We start from the raw sequence: 27523 nt of genomic DNA on the forward strand, positions 1-27523 counted from the left end.
TCAGCAGGACACATGCTTGCAGCAAGCAGCTGGGTCTGGAACCCCAAGGCCAGTCAACACCTTTCCTGCTGCTCCAATTTCCAGGCCAGTGGGCGACTTCATGCAGGGGTCCTCGGCAGTAATCATCCTTCACAGACACAGAAGGTGAGGGGAGTGGGATACTCAGGGCAGTAGCAGGGTTGGACTGGAAGGAAAAAAGCATCAAGGTAATGTCACTTATCCCCCTTGTCAAGCCCACCAGCCCCTATAGGTGCTCTGCTCCTCCCCTTAAGAGTGAGTTTCCTCTCCTCTCAGGGTTCCTCCTTGTTCCCCTTCAGAACAAAGAGCTGCATGAAGCCTCCCCACACAACAGATGCCCACTGACTTATATGTATTCTGTACCCCAGACTTTGGACCTCCTAGTTACATCCCGGCACACACACATGCACACATGTGTGCATAAGTATACACATGTGTATATTTACATACATCGGTACATGCACAGACATGTACATACATATATGCATGTGCTCACAAATAAATGAGGGGCAGGAACAAAGTTCTCTTTCTCTGCCTAGATTCAGAAATATGAGAGACTAGATGGAGGTCATGAAGGGCCACCAGAAAAAGGGGTTGGAGTCTCTCAGTCCCACTATGCCACAACACTTCTTAGAAACTGGGTGCCCATGCCAGAAGAGATAAAACTAAGGGGTGACCCAGCCCAGGAGATCACACCCTTCCATGCTCAAATGCTCCTCTGACTCCTCTGATCCCCTGAGGATAAAGGAAGGAACCCCTTGTTTTCCCATACTGGAAGTAGGGGTAACTAGCGTTCTCAGCAGTTACAAAGTTCTGGTGGTAACAGAGTCAAAGATTTCATAAGAATAAACAAGAAAAAAAAAAAAAGAATAAACAAGAAGGGGCAGGAGAGAGAACAGCAAGGAAAGTGCTTGCCTTATACTTGGTCAGCTCGGTCCCAGACACAATCCCTGGCACTCTAACCCTAAGCATCTCCAAGAGTGAGCACAGAGGCAAGAATAAGTCTTGAGTACCATCAGTGTGGTTCAACACAAACAAAAACAAAGCATAAAGAGCAAGGACACTGGCCACCACGTAGTGAGGGGAGAACTGGACCAGATGACAGAGGACAGGAAATGGTCAGGGGCTAGTGGGCAATGAAGGGTGTGACTTTGTGTATCAAAATCACAATCTACAATGCTATTGTAGCAGTGTTGCCTCAAATACAATTTTAAGATTTTTTAATTAAAGTAATATACAAAAAAAAAAAAAAAAACAGATAAAAACAAAGAACCTTTCTGGGAGTGTCCAATCTCTCTAAGGGCTGTTCTGGGACTTGCTGAAGCTAACAGAGGGGGACCACTTGGGAGAAAAACATTGGAATACCCCACACTTCTAGACTGAGTCACATAATCAGACAAGCAGGCAGTGCCCAGCACTGAGCCTGCAGGCATATGGATGGCCCCTGAACAGAAGACAGGGTGGTTGCAGCCCCCCAAGTTGGCAGACAGTTAATCACTGGGACTCAGCCCAGACACAGAGGTTTGATAATTGATACCCAGAGTCAGGTGAGACAGTGATTAGGGACTGCCACAGTGCATGAAAGTGTTGCAGGTGGCCCCAGTCTCCCACTGGCCCCACCTGACCTCCCATGCCTCAGTTTCTTCAATTGCAGTCCAGGTCAGCTAAGATTCTGAGCTCAGCAAGTAACTCTATCATGTGGGGTGGAGACAGGGCAGGTGATAGGCCCCATCCAAAGCCTCACAGCAAGAGAGAAGTTGTAATTCCAACTTGAAGCTAAGACAATGGAGCAAGGACTTTCTGCTCACATCCAATCACACTGACGGGACCCAGAGATGCACAAAGGGGTCTATGACTGTACTCCTCCTCACCTCCCTCTCCACTCCCCAGTCCACACACACACACACACACACACACAAACACACACACACCCCTCATGTTCCATGTCTCCCAAGAGCAACTCAGTCTTCCAGGAACAGGAAGACACCTGTTCTGAGCCAGGGATGTCCTAAGTACCCGGCCCACATCCAGTCTACACTCAGGGACTCTCCCCACAATCTGCACAGACCGGCAGAAGTAGAAGCCCATTACCTGGTTTCATTTTTCATCCTCCAGCCGTCCCGACACTTGTGAAACCAGAGCTCCTGGCCAGGGGCTATTCTGGTGTTCTCCAGGTCTTCAGCACAGAAAGTCAGCCTAGGAGGAAAGTGAAGCCAGAACTGTAGGGCTGCATCATGAGTGAATGCTAGGTGGGAATGTGCCTGCCAGGCAGTAGTACTCTTTAGCCCCAGAGTCCAGACAAGGGGAAAGGGAGGGTCCCTTTTCCAGGACAGTTCAGCCCTCCAGAACATTCCTCCCATGGTACTACACCTGGTCTCTCCCCAAAGTGCCCAAGGATTTAGCTAATACAAACATTATTTACTGTGGGGGTTATGACATTTCTTGGTGTCAAAGTCAAGATATTGCATACACAGTTAATCAATCACACCCTTCAATTACACCTCTGACCCCCCCCCTTCTGTTAAAAGGCTTCTGTGGCCTGGTGCTCTCAGTATAAGACAAAAGCACAAATTTCTATAAATACTGCTTTTGTGACTGTCCTTATTCTCTGTATGAGACCCTTTGTAGCTCTGGTGTCCCACCATCACACTTTCTCTATAGAGCACCCGTTCCTAAGTCCACAGCAGATACTCAACTTGAACAGCAGAACAGGAGAAACCACAGAACCCTAAGTTCAACACCAAGTGCTGCAGGATCTCAGCACCACTGAGACTCAGCAATTCGCCAGTCAGAATGGGCAGAGCTCTCAGAGATGCTGCTACTATAACATGTTCACAAACCATGTGGGCTGCCCAGCCTTGGCGGTGGGGGAGTTACTGAGAATCCCAAACCAACAAGTGTGGGACACATCTGGCTGGACAACAGCCACTTTTCAATGGCATGAAGCATCTGTCCATGGAAGCCTCAAAATCCACAAGGTGACAAGGTGGCCTACCTTATGCAGCATCAGAAAATGTGAATTAGAACAAGAGCAGAAGACTAGTGCCCCTTCACTCCCCCCCTTCCAGAATACCCACAAGTTTACAGAAGTTGGTGAGAAGGAGAACAAGAGGAATGTTTCTCTGGTTCAACAATCAAAACTGGTCTCCCAGGGACCAGAACAATAGCACAATAGATAGGGCATTTGCCTTGCATGCAGCTAACCCTGGTTTGATTCCCAGCATCTCATCTGGTCCCAAGAGCCTGCAGGAATAATGTACAAGCACAGAACCAGGAATAACCCTTGAACACAGCTGGAGAATGTTCCCAAAAACAAACAAACAAACAAAATTGGCCCCCGTGGTTTCAGGGAGTGATCCCTGAGTACCACCAGTGTACACACACACACACACACGTACACACACACACACGTACACACACACACACACACACACACATCAAAAGAACATCTCTCCACACTGGCATCTAAGATCAGGCCCACGTATGCATTTGGGGCTTCTAAAGGAAACCCAACGCAGAGCCAGGTAGACTCCAGGCCCAGACAGAGTCCCAGACACTCACTTCTGCTGTGTCTCTCCAGACTTGACCCTGATGCGCCGGACACTCAGCTCCCGCCCCGGGCTTCGGGACTGAGTCAAGTAACTACGCAACTCCTTCCACAAGTTGTACCAGGACTCAGAGGTGCCCTCCCAGCTGAGCTTGATCTTCAGAAGGTCACCCAAATCTTCCTCAGTGTAGACCAGGAAGGTATTAGTGGCATTCAGCCCAATCTGCTCCACTCTGCAGGATGAGAAGAAAGCTGAGCTCGGTCCCTAATGGAAGACTATCCTGGGTGAAGTGGGGAGTCCCAGCCCCACCATGACTGGAGAGGAACTAGCAAGGGAACCGCCATCCCCCAGCTGGACCAGAAAAGTTCAGCCATGCTTCCAGCACCCCATTCAAACCATTGAGCGTTTCTCCCCAGCCCCACAGCTTCCTGAGCAGGAAGGAGGAAGCACCAAACCCAGCAGCCCCCATGCCGGACTGCCACGGACCCCTCCCTTCTCCTGCCTGTCTGTGTTCATCTGGCATTTGGGGGATGAGTCTGCCCTAACCCTCTGGGGTGCATGAGCGTGTGGACATCTACCAGATCTGCCAACTAGACAATGAACACTGAGAGCGAATATTGGGTGACGTGATTGATGTCCAATACGTCTCCACATGGAGCTTTGTGCCCTGTGTGTAGCTTAACAAATACGTGTGGCCCGAGTCTCCCTGAGCCTCCCCAGGACATCAACTCCCCAGGAGGTGCGGAGAAGTTAGTTCTTAGTTGGATCGGAGGCTGCAAAGAAACTGGATCAGTTTTGAATGCAGATCCAGTCACTTCTCCTGCTGCTAATTCATTGGGAAGCTTCTGTCCCAGCACCACTCTGAGCCAAGAGCTTAATAAGAAGCATCAGAAGCAGCATGAGGTGGAGAGGTTAAGGGAGAAACCCAGCTTCCCACCCCACCTGATGGCAGTGCTGCACGGTCCTTCACCACTGTCACCCTCCTGAGCTCCTCCTATCCTCGAACCATGCCCTGTTCTGAACCTGGTCTGGGAGCCGCGTGTGTGGCTTACATCTCCAAAGGCAGAGTCTGGGAGTCTGCATTGGTGCCGTAAAGAGTCACATAAAAGCTGGGCTCGATTTCCGCCGTGTGCTTATAGCTGAAGATGTGGATCTTCATCTGATAATGGTAAACTGCAGAGACAACAGGACACAAACATTTGGGAGCCTCATTCTGCATCTCAGGACCCCCTAGATCCCCTTTACCAGCACACAGAAAAGAAACCACCATACTTCACTACACAAGTGTCACAAATTTTATGCCAATTTTTTGGTCCCCAAATGGAATGTGGCCATAATGTGAAGCTTTAAAATAAAAAAAAATAGTTTAAAGGCCAGAGAGATAGCATGGAGGTAGGGCATTTGTCTTGCATGCAGAAGAACGGTGGTTTGAATCCCAGCATCCCATATGGTCCCTGAGCCTGCCATGAGAAATTTCTGAGCATAAAGCCAGGAGTAACCCCTGTGCACTGCTGATGTGACCCAAAAACCAATAATAATAATAATAATAATAATAATAATAATAATAATAATAATAGTTTAAGGGGGCAGAGTGATAATAATACAGCGATAGGGTCTTGCACGCTCCTGATTTGAGACGGACCCAGGTTCAATTCCAGGCATCCCATATGGTTCCCTGAGACTGCCAGGAGTGATAGCTGAGTGCAGAGTCAGAGTAACCCCTGAGTGCTTCCAGGTGTGCCCCCCCCCCAACAAAACAAAACAAAACAAAAATAGTTTAAGTATCTACAATGGGTTTGATATTTATGGTCTTGGTATACAGTCACCTTGCCTCTCCATTCCCAAAGTATTCATGATGCCCACCCATCTCCCTGGGTCACCCCAGCCCACTATATTCCTCCTAATCTTGTGGTCTCTCACATTTTACTCCATAATTTCTCAGGGTTTGTAATCAATAGGCGTTTCTCTCCTGTACCTCTTTACCCCTGCTTTTCAAAGTTTTCTGGTTGCTTTTCTTTTTATTTATTTATTTATTTGGTTTTTGCGTCACACCTGGCAGCGCTCAGGGGTTACTCCTGGCTCCATGCTCAGAAATCACTCCTGGCAGGCTCAGGGGACCATATGGGATGCCAGGATTCGAACCAATGACTTCTGCGTGAAAAGCAAATGCCTTACTTCCATGCTATCTCTCTGGCCCCTTGTTTTTATATTTTGTGTTTTTTTTAGACTACACCCAGCAATGCTCAGAGCTCCCTGCTTTGCACTCAGGAGTCATTCCTGGCTGTACTCAAATAACCACATGGGATGAACCTGGGTAAGCTACATGCAAGGCAAGCATCCTACCCAATGTATTATCCTTTTGCCCCTTTTTCAAAGGTGTTATATGAAGTTTTGAAATTAAAAAAGCAGAGTGTTACAATTTTTAGGGACATCCAGTACATCCCTCAGATCTAACCTAACTTCCGGTTCCCTGCCTTTTCTGCCCAGTGGCATTTCACTTCACTCTGTTCTGTTCACTCTTAGGAGACTCTAAGGAATTCAGGAACAGCCACCTTGAAATCAGGGCCAAGGTATCATCACCTAAACTTCAAGTACTGCACACAGAACTACCAAATCTTAGCACCTAAATACAGTATGTCAGGAAAAGGCAAACAAGCATTGTGAGCCCCTAGTGGTCTGACAAGACATTTGCTGCCAAGAACAACCTGGGAAATTATTGCTGTGAATGTGGCATGACAGTTCACAGGACAGAGGAAATCCACTCTACTAACATGGAGTGCGCCAGCAGTTACTGGAGAAGGGGGCCTCACATACACAATACATGTTCTCTATGCCTCTGAGTTGTCTGCCCGCCCATCTCACACATACCCCCAATTTTTAAAGATGAGTTTCCCAAGGACAGGCACAGAGTGGAGGGATTTGCAGTGGACTATGCTGCCCACTTCTCTGGGCTAAGTAAGACAAGCCCTGGGGGACCCCACAGAGGGAAAGAAGCGGTAGTTTCCAGAAGTGCCATGGCGGCACAGGGTTACCTCGGAAAGGCATGCCAGCCCGGGTTTTCAGGTACATTTTGCTATTCCTTTTATTCCTCATTTTCTTGGCATTGTAGCCTATGCTGTTACAGCGGTTCTTGCGGCAGCTGAGACAAATGCCTTTTTTGAAGCGGTTCGAGTCCGTGCACTGGAATGCAAAGCTTGGCTTGTCCTCATTCACCAGGGAGTCCACAAAGAGGTGGACAGCCCGCTCGTGCTCGCATTTCATCACCTCGGCAATTGCTGGGGAGGAGAGAGATATGGAGGTAGGATGAACCATTTCTGGTTGATGCACTCACTTCCTCACTGAGCCCAGGAGAACCCTCAAGAATTCAAGACCAGCTAGACAAAGCACAGCAGGGAGATTGTTTGTCTTGCACACAACCAACCTAGGTTCAATTTCTGTCATTCCATATGATCCCACTAGCACTCTCAGGAGTGCAGAGCTAGTAGTAACCCCTGAGCATCAACCAGGTATGGCTCTAAAATAAAAACAAAACAAAACAAAAAAACAAAAATTTAAGACCATGGCACACCTCCCTTCTATGTCCATGTAAGAGAGCATGAAGACCAGAGCAGCAAAGAGGTAGCTCTCTTGAGCACTAATCAGGGTGATGAGGCTGCTGGGCAGCAGGGACTAAGTTGGGTGAGGTTGTCCAATCATAAATTGCAACAAGGAGACATCTAGAAGCTGAAGAAACAGCACAGCAGTATAGATGTTTGCATTGCACATGGCCAACCCAAGTTCTCTCCCCAGCATCTAAAGTGGTCCCCCAGCCTGCCAGGAGTGACTTCTGATCACAGAGCCAGAAGTAACCCCTGAGCACTGCAGGATGTGACCCAAAAATCAAACAAACAAACAAAAATAAAAGGGCATCTAGTAAACCATTACTTGCAGTAAGTAAGACTGATGTTTTTGTAGTTTTTTGTTTAGGGGTCACACCCAGCAGTGCTCAGGACTTACTCCTGGCTCTATACTCAGGGAACACTCCTGGCAGTGTTCAGAAGACCATTTGGGATGCTGGTGATCAAGTTGCTGGGTACCTGTTTTTATAAATAAAGGTGGACTAGAACAAAGCAAGGCCCATTGACTTGTGAAGGGTGGATGACCACTCTCAAACTAAAACAGTTGAGTGAGGTAGTGGAAAGGATACAAGGTGGCCTGCTTGAAGACTTCTAACATGTATGCCAACACCATGCTGGCCCAAGTCTTTCAACTACAGCTTTTTGCTCAAAAAGGTAGTCATTTGTTGAGACTCACACAGTCAATGGACCACAAGACCTTACAAGCATTGCTAAGTGTAGCCCTGGAGGTCCCTGGGTACTGTAGTGTCCAAATATTGAAACTTTGTCCAGTTGGCCAACATTTGCTTGACGGAAGCCCCAGGCCTCCTGAGTGCTGCTTGGGAGACACCCCCCAAAATTGTAGTTACCTCCATTTCATCCTCACCAGCCCAACATGGACCACCAAGCCCTGAAAGGTTACTTGGATATTATCATGTTGGGAAAAGGCAATAATCCTAAAACAGTATGAGAATGAGAGCATGGGAAAGAGTGCAGTGTCAAAGCACAGAAAAAGAATTGGGTTCAAGTTCTGAAACTGCTGCCTGACCTAAGACAATGAGTTAGAGAAAATCTTTGTAAAGAGATGCATTTCTGGGACCACTATTAATTTCAGCACAAATGCACTTCAACTCCAGTTAGCTGGAAATCAGCTCAGGCTTTCTGAAGACAAGCTATAAGCAAAAGGAGGAGGCTTCTTGCTTTTGCATCTTTAAAATGTTGTAAAACTAGAGATGTAGCCCAACAGTAGAGCACTTGCCTTACATGGGTGAGGTTTTGGGTTGGATCCCTGGGACCAAAAAACTGTTACAGAAGTTAAATTGTAGTGCATCCAAAATATACACTACTATACAGTACTTAGAAAGTAGAACATGAATAGATCTAGCTTGATAATAATACCCACATTTTTTATAATTACAAAGAGAAACTGATAAACAATGTGATTTTAAAAATATTATCATGCACATACATCTCCAAAATACAAAAGCAAAAGACAACCCACAGAACTGTTCCTGCAAAGAACTGAAATTTGGAGCAATAACAGGAAATGACTAAAAAATCACCACATTTGGCATTCTGTGGTTCTATATATTTTTGATGTTCCCCGAAAGAGTCAATAATAACAAAATTAATTATTAATGGTAATAAAATGTATACAGTTCATGTGACATATTAAGCAATTTAAGTGCTTAATACAACTGAGAGCACAGAGCCTGCACGGAGGCATCCAGGAGGATGGGAAGGGACAAGGGGGAAAGGAATGAATGTAGTGAATGGTACTGTACCCCTAACAATTCTGACCAAATGAGGAGATGCAATGACTGAGCCAGAGCTCCATATGAAGCAGAAGCATCAAGGAACTCACTTCCATAAGCAATGGACCCCAAGACATCGTTGAGTCCACAGCCCGGCTGGTAGTCCCCTCCATTGGGGTAGATGTCAATGTGGCCCACAGGCATCTGGATGCCGATGCTCAGGCCGAAGGATCGCGTGTAGGTGTGGAGGACATCCACAAAATCTGCGTCATCAGGGGACAGCCTCTTGTGGATATCCGCCCCTTCGAACAGGGGGCCAGCAGGATCCAGACCTACACAAAAGGGTGAACCAAGACCAGCCATTAGGAGGGCCACATCTCAATTTCCTCTTATGCAGCTACAGGAAGAAACTCTTCTGGCTTATAACTTGCTGTATTGGAGAGGAAGAGGCATTTGTAAAGAACTCTAATTCTCACACTTGAAACTGCAAACAACATTGGGCAGTGTGTTAAGAAATATGCGCTGAGAGGCCTAAGTGATAGTAGAGTGGGTATAGCATTTTTTTTGCAAGCAGCCAGCCCAAATTCAATCCCCAGTACCCTCTATGGTTCCCCCAAGTTTGCCAGGAGTGCAGAGTTAGGAGTAATCTCTGAGCATACCAGGTGTGGCCCCAAAACAAACACCTCTCAGAGCATATTTTTTTTTTTTTTTTTTTTTTTTTTTTTTTTTTGGTTTTTGGGCCACACCCGGTAACGCTCAGGGGTTACTCCTGGCTATGCGCTCAGAAGTTGCTCCTGGCTTGGGGGACCATATGGGACACCGGGGGATCGAACCGCGGTCCGTCCAAGGCAGCGCTGGCAAGGCAGGCACCTTACCTTTAGCGCCACCGCCCGGCCCCTCAGAGCATATTTCTAGCCACACCAATCTACCAATTAGAATCTCTGGTGGGCAGGAACCTTACTTCCATGCTATCTCTTTGGGCCTGGGCATTCTTTTTTAATGGTTTCCTATTTTTGTGGTTTCAATATTAAAGGATGGTAAAAAAAAAAAATATATATATATATATATATATATGTGTGTGTGTGTGTGTGTGTGTGTGTGTGTGTGTGTATCGGGGCCAGAGAGATAGCATGGAAGTAAGGTGTTTGCCTTTCATGCAGAAGGATGGTGGTTCAAATCCCAGCATCCCATATGGTCCCCCGTGCCTGCCAGGGGCAATTTCTGAGCATAGAAATGCCAGGAGTAACCCCTGAGCACTGCTGGGTGTAACCCAAAAAAACAAAACAAAAAAATAAATAAATCTCTCTTTTTAAAAATTTATTTATTTATTTATTGAAGTTCTTTTTAGGTCATACCCACCTGTGTTCAGGGCTTATTCACTGTTCTACACTAAGGGATTGCTCATTGAGGAGGGCCCCAAGAGATAGCACAGTAAGTAAAGCACTTGCCTTACAAGGAGCGGACCTCAGCATCTCAAATGGCTCCCCAAGCACTATCAGGAGTGATTACTGAGTGCAGGACCAGGAGTTATACCCTAAGCAATCAAAACTGCAGCCCAAATTATAAACAAACAAAAAAAGAAACAAACAAACAAAAACAAAAAATTATACATTGATGCCTCTGGTGTTTCTAAAAGGTAGTCTCTGGACCAGATTTTGAGAAATTCTCCACACTGCAGTATCATCTCTAAAATGGAATTTAAGTGTCGTTTTGGAGAGAGGAGCCACACCAGGCAATGCTTAGGTACTTAAAAACTAGGTACTAAACCCAAAACTCCCAGAAGCAAGACATGTGCCAGCTCCTCCAAACGTCCAAATGCATATAGTCACCACAACCTATCACCAGAGCATGTGCTGGTTAGTGAATACCAGCTTTTCTTGTTGTTGTTGTTGTTGTTGTTACTTGCTTGCTTGCTTGTTTTGGAGTCACACCCAGAAATGCTCAGGTGTGAGCATTTACCCCTGGTTCTGAGCTCAGGAATCACTCATGGCGGTACTCAGGGGACCATATAGGATGCCAGAGATCAGGTCACTAGTGCCCTACCTGCTGTACTATATCTCTCTGGCCCCTGAATACCTGGTACTGTCATCAAACCTAAGGAACAATAGGCAGTGGCATCATCTAGGCTCAGAAGGCTCTTGCATCTGCAGACAAAGAGACTACTCTTGGGCAAAGCTAAGGAAACGCCATGGGCAGCAAAGGAAGGTTCAGATTGTAGCATCTTGACTGAGAATTATTTTATTTCCAATGAGCAGATCCCTGCAGAGAAGCTTCCAGCATCTGGTGACTAGAGGCCAGAGAAACATTCCAGGAGCACAAATAAGCTACAACAGGCATCCTCAGGCTACAATATGTATGGAGGTCAAGGGACCTCATGGAGCAACCCCAGTGTGGGGAGAGACAGAACTCGATTTCCTACTACAACCAACAGACACAGAGCACAGAGTGACCTCACAAGGCTCAGCTGAGGGGAAACTGTCACACACTATAAACCCAAAGAATTAATTACTTAAGGGAAAGAGAAAGGCAGGTGTGACAATGTTTCCTGAAGTATATACGAAGGTGTTGAGGTGAGGCTGGGTGGTGGAGATCAGGGCAGAAGCCCAAGACACAAAAGAATCCTAAAACCCTTCCCATATTTCCCACAAGGACCCTGTTTATAAGTTGCAAGGACCGTGGCACTCACATAAGCAGCCGCTCCCTGTTCCTCTGGAGGAAAAATAATCAAAAGCAGCAGAGGGTCACTCTGTCCATTCAGTCATGCACCAATACAAGAGAAAAGGCTCTTTGCTGGATGTGGACAAAAGTCTCTTACCCGCCGGTCACTGCCATGGAAACAGAGCTATGTGGGAGGTACGAGGTCCACAGGGGCCCTGACAGGGTGGCCCCCATTGTGCAAGTCTTCACCTCCAGCAACTGACCAGGCCCAACACCCCTAGGGCCTAGGAAAGATGCACTTGGCTGGTTTGACTGGGGAGGGGCAATGGATGCTCCCCCGCTTCACTGAGTACGACTCCTCAAAGGTGTTATCCTAAGCACATAGGAGCATGCAAACACACACACACACACACACACACACACACACACATATACAGAAAAACCTTGGGACTGAGCACTCTGGCTGAGAGGCAGAGCCTTCTGCCCTGTATCTCTGACTACAGGAGCGGCAGCATATCGCTGGCTAGGGCAGACATGGACTGTGACGACCTGGGTGTGACTGCAGCTCTCCTGATGACAGAAGTGCAGAGTCTGTTCTCTCCTTTATTTATTATTATTTTGAATTTTGAGCCACACTCAATGATGTTCAAGGGTTACTCCTGGCTATGTGCTCAGAAATCGCTCCTGGCTTGGGGGACCATATGGGACGTTGGGGATAGAACCAAGGTTCCTCCTGGATCAGCCGCATGCCAGGCAAACGCCCTACCGTTGCGCACTATCATTCTGGCCCCATGTTCCCTCCTTTAATGTGAACCCAAAGCACCCCTCCAGGCTGTGTGTGACCTCAGATAAGTACAGAAAGTAGCTGTGGCACACATGCACATATACACCACGCACACACACAACATTGGGCAACCTTGAATATGTACAGAGAATACTCCCTTCTCTCGGGGTTCTTGGAGAAAATGAACAAGCCCAATTTTCTGCTCAGAGCCATATAGCCCGGTTCCTCTTGCAACATTCCCAGACATGTTGGGAAACACAAAACTCAAGGGGCCGGGTGGTGGCGCTAAAGGTAAGGTGCCTGCCTTGGACGGACCACGGTTTGATCCCCCGGTGTCCCATATGGTCCCCCAAGCCAAGAGCAACTTCTGAGCACATAGCCAGGAGTAACCCCTGAGCATTACCGGGTGTGGCCCAAAAAAAAAACAAAAAAACAAAAAAACAAAAAAAAAACCTCAAAAATAAACTGATGATTTCCAGAGCACAACTCTCTGATGGACCAGACCAAGTCTTCCCTCTCCACCTTCTAGCGCCGCCAAGCTCGGAATCTTGGCAAGATGCAGGCTCTAGTCCCAGGACCAAGGGAGCATTTACCAACAGGGACAAAGACATTGAGCCCCTGAAGGCAGTCACAACAGCACCTGTCAGGGGGGACCCAATACTCTTTGGGGAGCTGCTGGCAGCTAAAGTGAGGCCCCTTCTTCCTCTCAGGTTTTACATAGGCCCCTCATTCCTCAGAGGAAGACTGAGGTTGGGGTCTGGGCAGAAGTTGTGATCCACAGGCCAGGAAGGTCCTGTGCTCCTCTGTGCAGACTGCACAGCACTAATTAGCATTCTGACTGCGAATTCCTCGGGCTGCCAGCTGCCACCCAGCCAGGTCCAGCAAAAGCCCTGGAAAAGCTCCATTTTATCAGAGACTTAGATACAGGCAAAGGGGGTTTGTCCTGGCTGCAGAGGAACAAGGTCCCACCCCAACACTGGGGGGCAGGGTGGGTGTGCATGTGAGCACAGCAGACTCTGAGCCCCACAGAGCTTCATGAGGGGGCTAGAAGGAGGGGTAAAAACAATGGGGCTCAAAGTCAAACAGCCCAAGACCACCAAGGGGCTAATGAGCTGTCACCTGTGGCTCATCACAGTGGCCATCACAGCAACAGAGAAAGAGAGAGAGAGAGAGATATTGTGACCCCAATCCAGCATTTCACTCATGAAAGGCACCAACTCTCCCACTAAGCCACTTTCTCAAAACACATATCTTGAAATCAAAAGAAAATACTGAGGAGAGAGAAATTAACAACTCTTCATCTAGGTGACAAAATGGGACCAAGTGGAGACAAGGGGGAAGTGGAAACCAGAAACAAGAGATGCTAGAACATGGGACACTGGGGGACCGGAGAGATAGCACAGTGGTAAGGCGTTTGCCTTAGACACAGAAGGATGGTGGTTCGAATCCCGGCATCCCATATGGTCCCCCAAGCCCGCCAGGAGCGATTTCTGAGCATAGAGCCAGGAGTAACCCCTGAGGGCTGCCGGGTGTGACCCAAAAAAACAAAAAAACAAAACAACAACAAAAAACAAAACAAAACATGGGACACTGGGTCCCAGCTAGAGTAACCCTCACATGTTCTAATGGGTCACCTCCCCCTCTCCCTGACTAAAATAAAGGGAGAAAGTTCAACAAACTTACATTAATTTTAGCTGAGAAGAAAATCTGTGTATATATTTGAAGAGCTCAAAATGAGATAGGAAACCTTTTTCATTTTCTAGAATCATTAAATGATGTTCTTTTTTGTTTGTTTGCTTTGGTTTTGGTTTTGGACCACACCCAAAAGCCAGCAGTGCTCAGGGGTTACTCCTGGCTCTGCATTGGGGATCACTCCAAGCCAGGGACGATATGGAATGCCCAGCATAAAATATGATCCCCTGAGCATCAATGAAAGTGACTCTCAAGCTTTTCATATGTGAGAACTTGAAATAAAATGTATATATGAAGCTCTAAATAAAGAATTTCTCCTGAGTTCTCTGAGGCTAGCCTTCCCCGGCACTCAGGACAGCCTCTACAGAAATATTTGGTTCAAAAGAGCTAGGCTAGGATGGTAGTGGGAAGAAATAGCTCAAAGGTTTGAGCACATATATAATGGCCCTAGTTCACCTCCCACCCCCCATACAGCCCCACCCAACAGTCAAGCATCAGGCCCATACAGCAGGTTGAGTATTACCCTGAGTTCTCCCAGGGTCATTGAGCTCAAAAGGAAAGAAAAGAAAAGAAAAAGAAAAGAAGAGGAAAGAAAAGAAGGAAAGAAAGAAAGAAAGAAAGAAAGAAAGAAAGAAAGAAAGAAAGAAAGAAAGAAAGAAAGAAAGAAAGAAAGAAAGAAAGAAAGAAAGAAAGAAAGAAAGAAAGAAAGAAAGAAAGAAAGAAAGAAAGAAAGAAAGAAAGAAAGAAAGAAAGGAAGGAAGGAAGGAAGAAAGGAAGGAAGGAAGGAAGGAAGGAAGGAAGGAAGGAAGGAAGGAAGGAAGGAAGGAAGGAAGGAAGGAAGGAAGGAAGGAAGGAAGGAAGGAAGGAAGGAAGGAAGGAAGGAAGGAAGGGAGAGAGAGAGGGAGGGAGGGAGGGAGGGAAGGAGGGAGGGAGGGAGGGAGGGAAGAAGAGGGTGAGGATGAAAGAAAGAATAAAGAAGAGAAGATAGGAAGAAAGGGAGGGAGGGAAAGGCAGGGAAGGAAGGAAGGAAGGAAGGAAGGAAGGAAGGAAGGAAGGAAGGAAGGAAGGAAGGAAGGAAGGAAGGAAGGAAGGAAGGAAGGAAGGAAGGAAGGAAGGAAGGAAGGAAGGAAGGAAGGAAGGAGAGAGAAAGGGTAGAAAGGTAGAAGGAAGAAAGGGAGGGAGGGCAGGCTAGGTTGGCAGAGGAACTGGACCTCTCAGATTGACAGTTTGTGGAAGGAGCTGCTCACCTGTGATTCTGCCCACCGTGCCATTCACAAAGTTGCCAGCATACCCAGCTACATGTGCACCAAGACTGTAGCCGATCAGGTGAACATTCTCAAGAGAAAAGCCCTCCTTCCCCTATGGAAGACACACAAGAGGGTGCATCAGGGCCTTGAGTCTACAGTTTCTGAGTGGTAGTAGTGGAAGGAGTAAGAGGAAAGGCCTGAGCCAGGCCCAAGACTAGGCCCTGCTGGCTGTGCCACAGAGCAGGGAACAGGCAGGAAGGCAAGGACTAGGGGACACCTGAAATATAAAGGTGCTGTGGAATGGGGAGGAGAGGCAGGAATTTCAGACCTGAGGCTCTGTCTGCTTGTCTTTTCTTCTTTCTAGGAAAACTCCACTGGGCAGCGGAGGGTAAAAGCTGCCTCAGTGCCAGCCCAAGCCCCCAGCAAGAAGCTGTCTTTCAGACATAAGAGCAGGGCATAGTGCTTGCTTTCATACAGCTAGCCATATTCCGACACACCATATGGTCCTCTGAGCCTTGCCAGGAATGATCCTTGAGCACAGAGCCAATAGTAAACTCTGAGCACTGTTGGGTGTGATCCAAAAGCCAAAAAAAAAAAAAAAGATTCAGATTTCTGTAGATGCTGTGTTATGAAAGGAAAAGGGGCCCTCTCCTCCCTCACAACCCCCTATATCTGCGCACACGCATGTACCATGTATGTATACACACACACACACACACACACACACACTGTACCTTCAGCCAGTCAAGCATCCTGGCCAAGCTATGTCCCACTGCCTTGGTGTTGTTGACGGCGTTTGTGTACAGCTGGTGAGCCAGGGGGAGCCAGTCTACCACCACCACGTTGGCCTCCTTTTCTCTCGTCTGCAGGGCGGACACGAGCTTGTACAGCCAATTTTCAAACATGCCACTCATCTGCCGAGAAGGTAAGACATGTCACCAACTCTTCTGCTATATGGCCAAAATCCTGGTACAAGGGGACTCAATTCCAGGATCCTTTTGCTGGCCAGTTCTGAAACTCTGATAGCAGTGGCCCACAACCCCCAACATGTGAATCTGCATAGAGCTAAACAGGCAGAAGGACCCCAAACATGCATGGCTTCCCTGCTCTTTTTATCCCATCCTATTTTCATGGAAAAGTTTTTCCCATCAGGACTTTCTTTTTTTAGGGGGAGGGGTGCACACAACTGGTGGCACTTGAGTTACTCCTGGCTCTGCACTTAGAAATTGCACTTATGGGGGCCGGCACGGTGGTGCTAGAGGTAAGGTATCTGCCTTGCCAGGGCTAGCCTAGGACGGACCGCAGTTCGATCCCCCAGCATCCCATATGGTCCCCCAAGCCAGGAGTGACTTCTGAGCGCACAGCCAGGAGTAACCCCTGAGCGTCACCAGGTGTGGTCCAAAAACCAAAAAAAAAAAAAAAAAAAAAGAAAGAGAAAAGAAAGAAATTGCACCTATGGGGCTGGAGAGATAGCACAGCTGTAAGGCGTTTGCCTTACGGTGGTTCGAATCCTGGCATCCCATATGGTCCCCTGAGCCTGCCAGGAGCACTTTCTTTTTTTTTTGGGGGGGGGGGGGTTTGGGCCACACCCGTTTGACGCTCAGGGGTTACTCCTGGCTATGTGCTCAGAAATCGCCCCTGGCTTGGGGGGACCATATGGGACACCGGGGGATCGAACCTCGGTCCTTCCTTGGCTAGCGCTTGCAAGGCAGACACCTTACCTCCAGCGCCACCTACCCGGCCCCTCCAGGAGCACTTTCTGAGCGTAGAGCCAGGAGTAACCCCTGACCACCCCCGGCTGTGACCCAAAAACAAAACAAAACACACACACACACACACACACACACACACACACACAAATTGCTCCTGGCAGGCTCAGAGGACCATATGGGATGTCAGGGATCGAACCCAGATCAACCACGTATAAAGCAAATGCCCTATCAGCTGTGCTATGCTCTGGCCCCAGCCATCAGGTTGGAGTAATAGCACAGCAGATAAGGCATTTGCCTTGCATGTAACAGACCAGGGTTCAATATCCACCATCCCATAAGCTCTCCCAAGCACTGCCAGGCATAACTCCTGAGCACTACTGGGTGTGCCCCCCCCTCAAACAACAACCTAAAAAGAAACTTGCTTAGCGCATCCTAGGCTGCTGTTCCCAATGGTCATGACAAGAATGTTTTGATGGAGCTAGAGTGATAGTACAGAGGTAGGGCACTTGCCTTGCACATGGCTGATCCGGGACAAACCTAGGTTTGATCCCCAGCATCCCATATGGTCCCCCAAGCCTGGCAGGAGCAATTTCTGAGTAAAGAGCTAGGAGTAACCCCTGAGCACCATCAGGTGTGGCCCAAAAAACAAACAAACAAAAGTGTTGATGGCAATGCTGCCTGAGTTCCTATCATAGATGGGCAAGGGGCCTGAATATCACAGAAAGGCAGGGGGAAGAGTTGCCCTGGTGAACTACTTCTCTCACTGAGATTCAGGGACAAGCTGTCTCCTAGGCAAAGGCAGAGTTAACAAAGGCCTCCTTCCCACAGCCCATCTCTGCCACCCCTGTTGACCTCGGAGCAGGAAAGCTCTGTCCCCGGAATCACAAATTAGAACCCAGGACGCATTTTCCCACACCGCCAGTTACAAACAGAGACTTGGTCCTGTTGCACACTGAGCCACAAGTACATTATTAGATAAATAGATTTTCTGTGCCTGGCCTGGGAACCCAAACTCCATTTACAATCTCCCTTCTATGAAAAACTGCTGCTGGAAGTTCCCAAAGACTACAAAAGAACTTTCTGGAATGCAACCCATTGGATAGTTGTGTGTAGTTTGTATTTGCATTTTGACAGGATGCCTTAAAAAGATCCCAATGTTGGACCTCAGTTGTAGGCAGCGAAGGACAGCAAGACAGACCCGGAGTGTCTCTTCAATCACATTAGGTGGGTAGGCACCACCCAGCTCCCTCCAGGCTCGACCCCAACAATCCGTGATAGACCTAAAGACCCAGAAAGCATGTAAAGGATATGAATTTCGCATCCTCAAAAGGAGGAATGCCCCCTCCCAATTAGCCTCAGCAGAAACCTGCTCCCCTAATAGTGCTATTTTCCTCGTGACTGTCATTCTATGAATGAATAAATCCCTCCCTAGTCAAAAGCTTCTAAAGCAGAGCGTTAAAGGCCTTTTTTGTTGAAGTTTGTCATGGGCCTTTCAATGTGAATTGCTCAGCTGAGGCACATAAAGGGCCCCACTGCCTTTAAGCGGAGCCACCTCTCTGCTCACAGGAGGGCACCATGCCAAGGCAGCCAGCAATCTCAGCCAGCTGGTTCCTCATAGACTCCGAGCAGTCAAGTTGCTGGAGTGCGGCTCAGCTCTGGCAGAGGGATGGCCCCGTGAGGCAGTGGTTGACCAAGGTAATTAAGTGTAATTAGAGGGGCCTTAAGAGCCAGCGGAGCTGGGCCCTGGCACTCTGGAGAGCCCCTTTCTAAAAGCATGCTGTGTGCCAGCATTAAATACCACCCTGCTGGGGTCCAGCCTGCCCCCTCCACGAAGGGCCCATTTACAACCTTCACAGCTGTCTGAAATACAAGCAGCCCACAAGAGGGGAGAGAGTGTGAGATGTGGGAGCCCCGGGATTCTTTTCCCGGGACCCAGACAAAGGAAAGCAGATCAGGCGGAAAGCATATGTGTGCTCTGCCTCGACTCCTCACCGTCCAGCCATGAAGGACGAAGAAGGTCTTGGCGGTCGTGTTGAAGCCACAGGTGGCCAAGGGCTGGTCGTGGCCGAGGGAAAGGTAACAGCCTTTGTGTTCTGGGTCTGAGGAGGTGCGGAGGTTGAACCTCACATCGGACTTTGATGGAGCTTGATTAGCTGCAGGTCTGTGGAACTCGTCTGGAGAGAAAAAAACAAAGGGGAATTGGGCAGATTTTAACACCAAGTTCTAACACTGATTCAACCTGGAGCAAATGACTTTTAAGTTTCTGGGTTGGTTTGATTGTATGTGCACATGTGTGTGTGTGTGTGTGTGTGTGTGTGTGTGTGTGTGTGTTTTAGATTTTAGAGCCACCTAGACAATGCTCAGCGGTTACTCCTGGCTCTACACTCAGGAATTACTCATGATAGGTTTGGGGGACCATATGAGTTGCTGAAAATCAAACCTGGATCAGCTACCCTAAAAAAAAAAAAAAAGTGCCCTACTCACTGCACTATCACTTCAACCCCTCTGGGTTTGTTTTTTCTCAATTTTAACGTTTTGATTTGTGATCCACCCTCTGGCTGTCTGTGCTCAGGGCTTACTCCTGGCTCTGCACTCAAACATCAATCCTCATAATTGGGGAGGAGCCCATATGGAGTGCTGATAATTGAACCAAGGTGAATAAGGCAAATAAATGCTCTACCCTTTATACTATCTCTCCAGCCCCACCTTATTGGCAAACATCACACTATGAGGAAATCTGACTGCTCACACTTGGGGGTGGGATAAAGACTTAGCATATCCTCTCATTGGCTTATTTTGTTGCCAAATCAGATCTCATGGGGGAAAAACCCTGCTTTGGCTTCCAAACAAGTTACTCAAACAGAGCTTCCCATTTAGAGAAGTTTAGGATTTAGGAACTGGATATCATGATAGGCTTCTTGAGTACACCCATTGCCCTTGAAGTATTTGCTCCAAAGGCCTCAGGCACTTGCCAGACTCTACCCTAGGTCAACATAGAAAGCCAACATAGAAGCTATGGAGAAAGCTCAAAGAGGGGGAAATCCTTCCTTCCATGCCTACTGCCCACACAATCCAAGCCTGGCTCTGTCACTGACAGATACAGAAATTAGAGCCCTGGGCATGATCATTTTCCCATAATCAAAAGGAACCCCATAGAAGGATTTTTTTGAGTGTCCCAGAAGTCATCCTTGGCTGAGGGGGGGGCAAGAAATGCAAAATTTCAGCTCTGCTGTGTCATCTGGAAATCAAGGGCAAAGCTACCAAATGGCTCTGCCAAGAATTCATCCTGGAGCTCAGAAGCCCATGGAATCATGGCAGGAGACCAGCATGGTGGAAGGGAGATTGGAGAAGGGGACAGGAAGAGGTAGAAGTATTCACCAGATGTAAAGAGAATAAAGTTCCAGTAAATGCAACTAAATACATACACACACAGAGAACTTGGTCTTGAAAGTACGGAACAAAAGCCCTAACGGCAGAAATTTGAACCATGACTCTCACTAATTGGCCTCTGCCCACTCCACACTGCACAAAGACAGATGGAGGTTTGGGGGAGAAAGGAAGGGGAGAGCTCGGACTGGCCAGCCACACCTGTGAATAGACCCACATAATGGCCTCAAAGGCTCACCTTAGCATCTGAAACCACATTTCTTTAGCTTCACTGCCACTACAGTGGCCCTAAACAGATGAAGCCCTGGCTGGGCCATTAGCATTGCTCTTCTCCCAGATGTCCCTGGGCGTGTTCTTGGGTTCCTTGCCCAATCTTCAGCTTCTCAAGAAAAATCCTGACCTCAGATTACAAGGGCATAACCTTCCTGTGGAGGTTTTTTTTTTCTCCCTAACTCTAAGCAGCTCTTATGTGGTTTTATGATTTGGGTTGTGTTTTTTTGGTTTTGGGGGTTTTTTGGCAGGGGGAGGGAACATGCACCTGGCTGTGCTTATGGGCTATTCCTGTCTCTGTGCTCAGGAGTGATCCCTGACAGTTCTTGAGGAACCATATGGGATTGAACCCTGTTGGCCATATGCAAGGTAAGCTAATTTTCTATACTATCTGCTGTACTCTCTCTTCAGCCCTAAACTTAGGGTTTTGTTATAGAGGGACATTTCCATCATTGAAAAGTGAGCCCCAGCTGGTAAGTGTTTTCATCAGTTTTATCTGCTGCTCAATCAAACACCTGGCACTTATGTGGGCAGCACTTATGTGGGTAGGCTAGAAACGCTTTTCAGAATCATAAAATGATGGCCCACAAATATTCAGTATGGCCATATTAGGACGCCTGCATGCAGCACTCACATTTAACAGGAGGATCTGAGGTGCATCCTCCTAGGGCAGGTGAATTCCTGTTTGCAAGCAAGTGCAGTTAAACAAGATTAACTTCTGTGAGACGTGTTACACAAAACTTTCCCGTTACTTCATATTCCTCTCGCAGACGGACATAAGCTGATAGTCTGCTCCAACCTCATTGGAAGAGAGGTGAAATAAGGGAGAGCAGTCCACTCTCCACTGCCTCCTTCGCTATTGGGTTGTCCAACTGTTGGGCAACTTACTCCCTTACTGCTCAAGTTTCTGACAGTAGAAGAAACAGGGCCCGGGGAAGAGAGAAGTTAGAAGGGACTGAGGCACTGGTGGAGAGAAGTTGTGTTGAAACATTGTGCACCTGAAGATCAGTCCTGAAAAAACTTAGTATTTTCACAGTGACAAAAAGTTTTTTTAAATATACTTAAAAAAAATAGTCAGAAGTGGGGGTGCAGAAGGATAATACAGCAGGTAAGGGATTGCCTTGCAAGCAGCCAACCTGGGTTCAGTTTGCATCGCCATCATCCCATGTGGTCCCTAAACCCTCTAGGAGTAATCCCAGAGCACAAAGGCAGAACCCAAATCTCACTCCCACTCCCAAAAAAGTCAGAAGGGAAAAAAAAAAAGCCAGCGCCAGGAGCAGAAAGGTGAAGAGGGATGGGAAAGAGGAAGCCTCCGTCCAGGGACATTCAACTCGCAGCTTCTCAGCGGGACTTGGCGCTGCGCTGTCCGCAAGCCGGGCAAGACTTCCAAGGTTGGAGAGCGAAGCGGCTGGCCAGGAGCTCGTCCTAACAACCTTCCAGCTTGGCCAGACTCCAGGTTCCTAGCCAAGGTCGAAAGGCAACTGGCAGGCAGCTCTGGGGGACTGGACAGCCCTGATTCTGAGAGCCCTATCCTGGGCGGGCGTGGAGCGCGCGCGCTTGCGGGAGCGCACCGGCCAGCAGCCGGCCGACTCGGACGCTCGGGACGCCCCCTCGGAAGCGACTGAACTAGAACATCTCAGGGGCCACGGAGGGGGCATTCCAGGAGAGTTGGAATGCAAGACACCCCCCCCAGGGGCCTGGCATGGAAAAGCAGTGAGCATGGGGAGAGGGAGAGGGAGACCGGAATCAGTTAACATTACCTGGTGGCCTGTCCTCTGGATGGGGAGGACCCGGGGGCGCGGGGCCTCCCGCGGCAAAGCAACAATAGACGCTGCAGAAGCTGAGCAGAGGAACGAAGTTTCTCATTTTTCCCGAGTACACCCCTCCCGCCAAACTGAGCTTTCCAAAACAAACAAAAAAAAGTTTCAAAAGCAAGAAAAAGAACAAAAAGTTTTCACTTGCGCGCGCGCACACACACACAGGGAGACACGCACACACATATATACACACACATGCGAGCCCCACAACTTCTCAGCTCGCTCGCCCTGCGAGTTTACAAGCTGAAGGAGCAGAGGTGCAAAAAAAAATCCGCCGAGCGAGGTGGAGCGGTTGGGGTGCGGGAGCCCGAGGGACCCTCCCGGGTGCCAAGCGCCGGCAAAGCGGAGCGCACCACGGTCACACACCGCGAGCTCCCGGGGAGGTCGTTTTTTAAGGAGTCATCTGACCCATCGCCAGATGGTGATTTGCATAATTTATTCCCGGCCCTGGGCCCTGATTGGTCACACCTTCGCTGACGCCTCCCTAGACTCCCCAAAGTTTGAATGAAAGCGTCGCACACCCACAGCCACCGCGTGCAGGCACCGACGCGTAAAGTCGGGCTTCCCCCCTTCGCCCCAGACGCTCGCTCGCTCCGCTCCAGGGATCCCATCCAGGCCCAGAGCCTTCCCCTCTGGTGGGAGCCCGGGGGGTCCGATCGCACCTGCCAACCCCCACGAGGGTCGTTGCTCCCCAAAACGCTGCGGCAGCTGAAGTTTGGGCGACAATCGGAAAGTCCACCCGAGTCCCGGGCACATTTTTCGTCCGTCCGCTTCTCCCCAAGCCTCCCCAGGTGCCAGGGAGCTGCGGACCGATCGGAACCCCGCAGAGCTAGGACGGAGCACACAGTCCCCTCGACTCGTTGCAAAGCAAAGCTCTGGGCCAGGCTCCCAGACAAAGCCGCAGCATTCGGAGTCCAGCGCCTACCGCGTGGCTCCTTCTTACCTGGACCCTTAGAGAGGAGCGAGCTCGCCGAGTGTCAGACCTTGGCACGCCCTGCCTTGAGACTGGGCAGACTTGGGGAACCTGTTGAGTAGAAAAAAGCAGTTGCACTCTCTACCCCCCTCGCTCTCTCTCCCTCCCCACCAAGCTCCCCGTTTCCTGGCCTTTGTCGTGCGCATTCCTGCTCCTCCCTCCCTGAATCGGACTGGCTCTGGCCCAGCGGGTGAGTGAGTGCCCCCGGCACCTTGGCGAGGAAAGGAGGCTGCGAGAGGAGAGGAGCCCGAATCTTAGGATACGCTGCGCCTCCACTGCTCCAAGGGACTTTTTAGGGGTTGCGGCAGAGGCACACGCACCTCTCGCCACCTCTCTGCAGCCCGCCCAACCCGGCTGCGCGGTGGCGACCACGCGGCCCGCTCTTGTTGCGGGAGAAAACACCGCCAGCACAACCTCGGCCCCGCAATCCTTCGCCTCCGATGGGTGCCCAGCCTGGGAGAGTTGGAGCTGCCTTTCAACCTCTCCAAGTTGTAGCATGCGTTATCCCCAGCAGCCCGAGCGTCTCTCCTTTTGCTGTAACTTTGCAAGAAGCAGACACACTTTTTATTGGGGGGGGGGGTCACAACAGGCAATACTTAGAACTTACCCCTGCCTATGCACTTAGGAATCACTTTTGGGACGCCAGGGATTTAACCCCTGTTGCCTGAGTGCAAGGGAGCGCCTTATTCGCGTTCTGATCCTGTCTTTATTTCTGAATGCAAACACTCTAAGGGCTGGTAAGTGACACCCCATTCCCATGTTGCTGAAAACTGCCATGTGTAGCCCAAAAACCAATAAAATTTATTTAATAAAATAAATGTTAAGTGTTTCTGATGACTCCAACAAGTGAAGTCAGCAAGGACCCCCCTTTCTTATTCCACTACTAATTCCAGCTAAATCCCAGAGATAATCAAGATCCATTTGGCGTCTGACTGTGACTTACCACCTCTTTTGTTTCTGTCCCAGACCCCACCACCATTCTCACACTACATGGACAAAACACCTTCTAGGAATGTCTTCCAATGACTCCTGACTCCCAATCATAATGAGTCTTCACACTAATATATCTTGCTCTAAATATCATTCCTGTGCCCTCCTACCACCCTACAACTGCATCTTCTTTCTGACTACCCTCCTCTGCACACATCAGCCACAGTCCTCAAAGCCTTTATATGAGCTAGCTACTCCACATCCAAGTTCCCAGAGATTTCCAGGGCTTCCTCTCCCACCTTCTTAGATGCTTCCTCCAATCTCTGAGATGTGAGGACCCCTCCAGGCTCTCCTTATCTTCTTCCCCTGCTCTTTCTCCACGACACTTACCACCCTCTGACACATTCTGTCTCAGCTACTCTGTCCACCACAGTCATCCTAGCCCCACACGGATAAAATAAAAAGGACTCTTGTTGGGGCTGGAGAGATAGCTGGAGGTAGGGCATTTGCCTTGCATGCAGAAGGACGGTGGTTCGAATCCCGGCATCCCATATGGTCCCCTGAGCCTGCCAGGAGCGATTTCTGAGTATAGAGCCAGGAGTAACCACTGAGTGCTGACGGGTGTGACCCAAAAACAAAAACAAAAACAAAAAAAGAACTACAGGGATCAGAGTGATACAGCAGTGAAAAGGGGTGAAAAGAGACTTGGCTTGCACATAGATGACCCAGTTCAATCTCCGGCATCCCATATGGTCTCTCAAGACTACCAGGAGTGATTCCTGGATGCAAAGGCAGGCATAATCCCTAAGCACCTCTTGATGTGCCCCCCCCCCAAAATCTACAGTTTGGGAATATTGTACATTCCTCAAATCCTATAGAATTCTATTCTACTATTATAATTATATTATATAATATATATATTTTGGTTTTTGGATCACATCTGGCAGCACTCAGGGGTTACTCCTGGCTCTGAGCTCAGAAATCGCTCCTGGCAGGTTTGGGGAACCATATAGGATGCTGGGATTCAAACCATCATCCTTCTTTCTGCATGCAAGGCAAACACCTTACCTCCATGCTATCTCTCAGGTCCTATATTATATATTATTATTATATTATAATTATTATATTCAGAGAAGGAAATTCATAGAATTCCACTGCAGTCTTATTTCGAGGTGTTTTGGTTTGATTTAGGACCATCCCCAGTGATGGTCAGGGTTTACTCCTGACTCTACACTCTGGACTCTTGTCAGTGCTTAAGGGACCACATGGGGGATAATGGAGATCAAACGTGGGTCAGTCACATACAGTCACATACATCTTCCACTGTGTGCTCTCTCCATCCTTACTCTGGTCTTATTGAAGCAGCAACACCACCTTGAGGCAGAAAAGACAAGCTCAGTATTCAGTTTGAAAGTGTAATAATTAGCTGAACATTTCATACTGCCAAATATTATGCAGCTCTCGGCATGGCTTAATGAGAACTGCATTGGTTAGCACCAATAAGTCTCAAATTTTAAGGTAGAGGAAATCAAAAACTATACATTTAATTATATATATTATCATTTAATAAACTTGGGAGCAGTGTTTGCCCAAGATCAAATCCAAGGTCTCACACAGGCAAAATATGTGCTTTAATGCTGAATTACATCCTGGGCCTCCATTCAGTAAATCTTACACACACACACACACACACACACACACACACACACACACACACACACTAACATCTTGCTTATACATCACATTCCTGAATAAGTATAAAACTTAGACCCATCTATTTGAACTGTATCAAAAAACTTAACTTTTTTCTGTTTTTATTTTGGGGCTTATTCCTGTATCTGCACTCAGGTATCATTCCTAATGGACTCAGGAATGTTATATGGAGTCTTGGGGATCAAAACTTGGGTCAGCTGCATACAAGGCAAACACCTTACCCACTATGACTATTGCTCTGACCCCTAAAGTGTAATTTCTTAAGCATCTGGGTTTTGTGTTTTTTGCTTTGTTTTGTTTTTGTTTGGGGGTCATATCCAGCAGCACTCAGCATTTACTCCTGACTCTGCTTAGGAATCACCTCAGAAATCACTCCTGGCAGGCTCTGGGGGCCATATGGCATGCCAGAGATGGACCCCAGGTCAGCTGCATGCACGCCCTACCTACTGTGCTATTGCTCTGGCCCCATCAGCTGGGTTTTGTATGTAAATCTTTTAAGAACTCACTAGCTCAGAAAAAAAAAAATCCATTTTTACAGTAACAATAGGATACTGTCATCATTATATCTGGGTGGTATGCGTGCACAAAACAACTATTTGTGAAACCCCAGATAAAGAACCCAGAGTGAGTGGCAATAGTCTCAATGGAATGCCCTCTTTTTTGTTTGAAGGAAATACTCAATTAGGTATTGCCATTGCTTGAAAGTAACTGGTCCCACTAATGGCAATCTTTGCAAATCAGTCACTACCCCAGGCCAGTGAGGACAGAGAAGCCAGGCAGAACACTGTCTCCAGTCTCCAAGCCCCCTCCTCGCTGCTTAGAGCTTCCTGAAGAGGTTGAGCCAGGAAAGGAGGAATGGCCCAGTCAGTGATTCACAGAGGAAAATTTGCCTTTCTAGAAAACTACAGAAAACTTTTCATAAACTCTCACCTAATTGCAGAAATCTCTTCTACAAGCCCCCTGCCAAATCTCTACTTGGTTATTTTCATGGTGGGGTCCCTTTGATTTTGAGATCATTTTACTGAACAGTTCTAGTTATTGAAATATTATAGGGCTGGAGAGTTAGTACAGTAGATAGGACACTTGCCTATATCTCATATAGTCTCCTGAGTCCACCAGGAGTGATCCCTGAGCACCACCAGGGGTGATTCCTGAGTAAAGAGACAAGAATAACTCTTTTTTTTTTTTTTTTTTTTTGGTTTTTGGGCCACACCCGGTGACGCTCAGGGGTTACTCCTGGCTATGCGCTCAGAAGTCGCTCCTGGCTTGGGGGACCATATGGGAAGCCGGGGGATCGAACCGCGGTCCGTCCAAGGCTAGCGCAGGCAAGACAGGCACCTTACCTCTAGCGCCACTGCCCGGCCCCCAAGAATAACTCTTGAGCATTGCCAGGTACAGCCCCAAAACAAAAGGAGATTGTGATT

General features: G+C 48.2%; 1 protein-coding gene across 1 annotated transcript; it reads right to left on the reverse strand.

Annotated features, from left to right (window-relative positions):
- On the reverse strand, nucleotides 1–22532 carry LIPG (lipase G, endothelial type). Its single transcript, XM_049781680.1, has 10 exons — nucleotides 22427–22532; nucleotides 19002–19183; nucleotides 16032–16211; nucleotides 15298–15409; nucleotides 9027–9248; nucleotides 6599–6841; nucleotides 4619–4739; nucleotides 3580–3798; nucleotides 2110–2214; nucleotides 1–127 (listed from the first exon to the last, which is right to left on the reverse strand). The coding sequence occupies exons 1-10, from the start codon at nucleotides 22530–22532 to the stop codon at nucleotides 1–3; spliced, it is 1617 nt and encodes a 538-aa protein (XP_049637637.1).
- Between the last annotated feature and the right edge of the window lie 4991 nt (nucleotides 22533–27523).

This window comes from Suncus etruscus, chromosome 10, assembly GCF_024139225.1.
Source record: "Suncus etruscus isolate mSunEtr1 chromosome 10, mSunEtr1.pri.cur, whole genome shotgun sequence".
NCBI lineage: Eukaryota > Metazoa > Chordata > Mammalia > Eulipotyphla > Soricidae > Suncus > Suncus etruscus.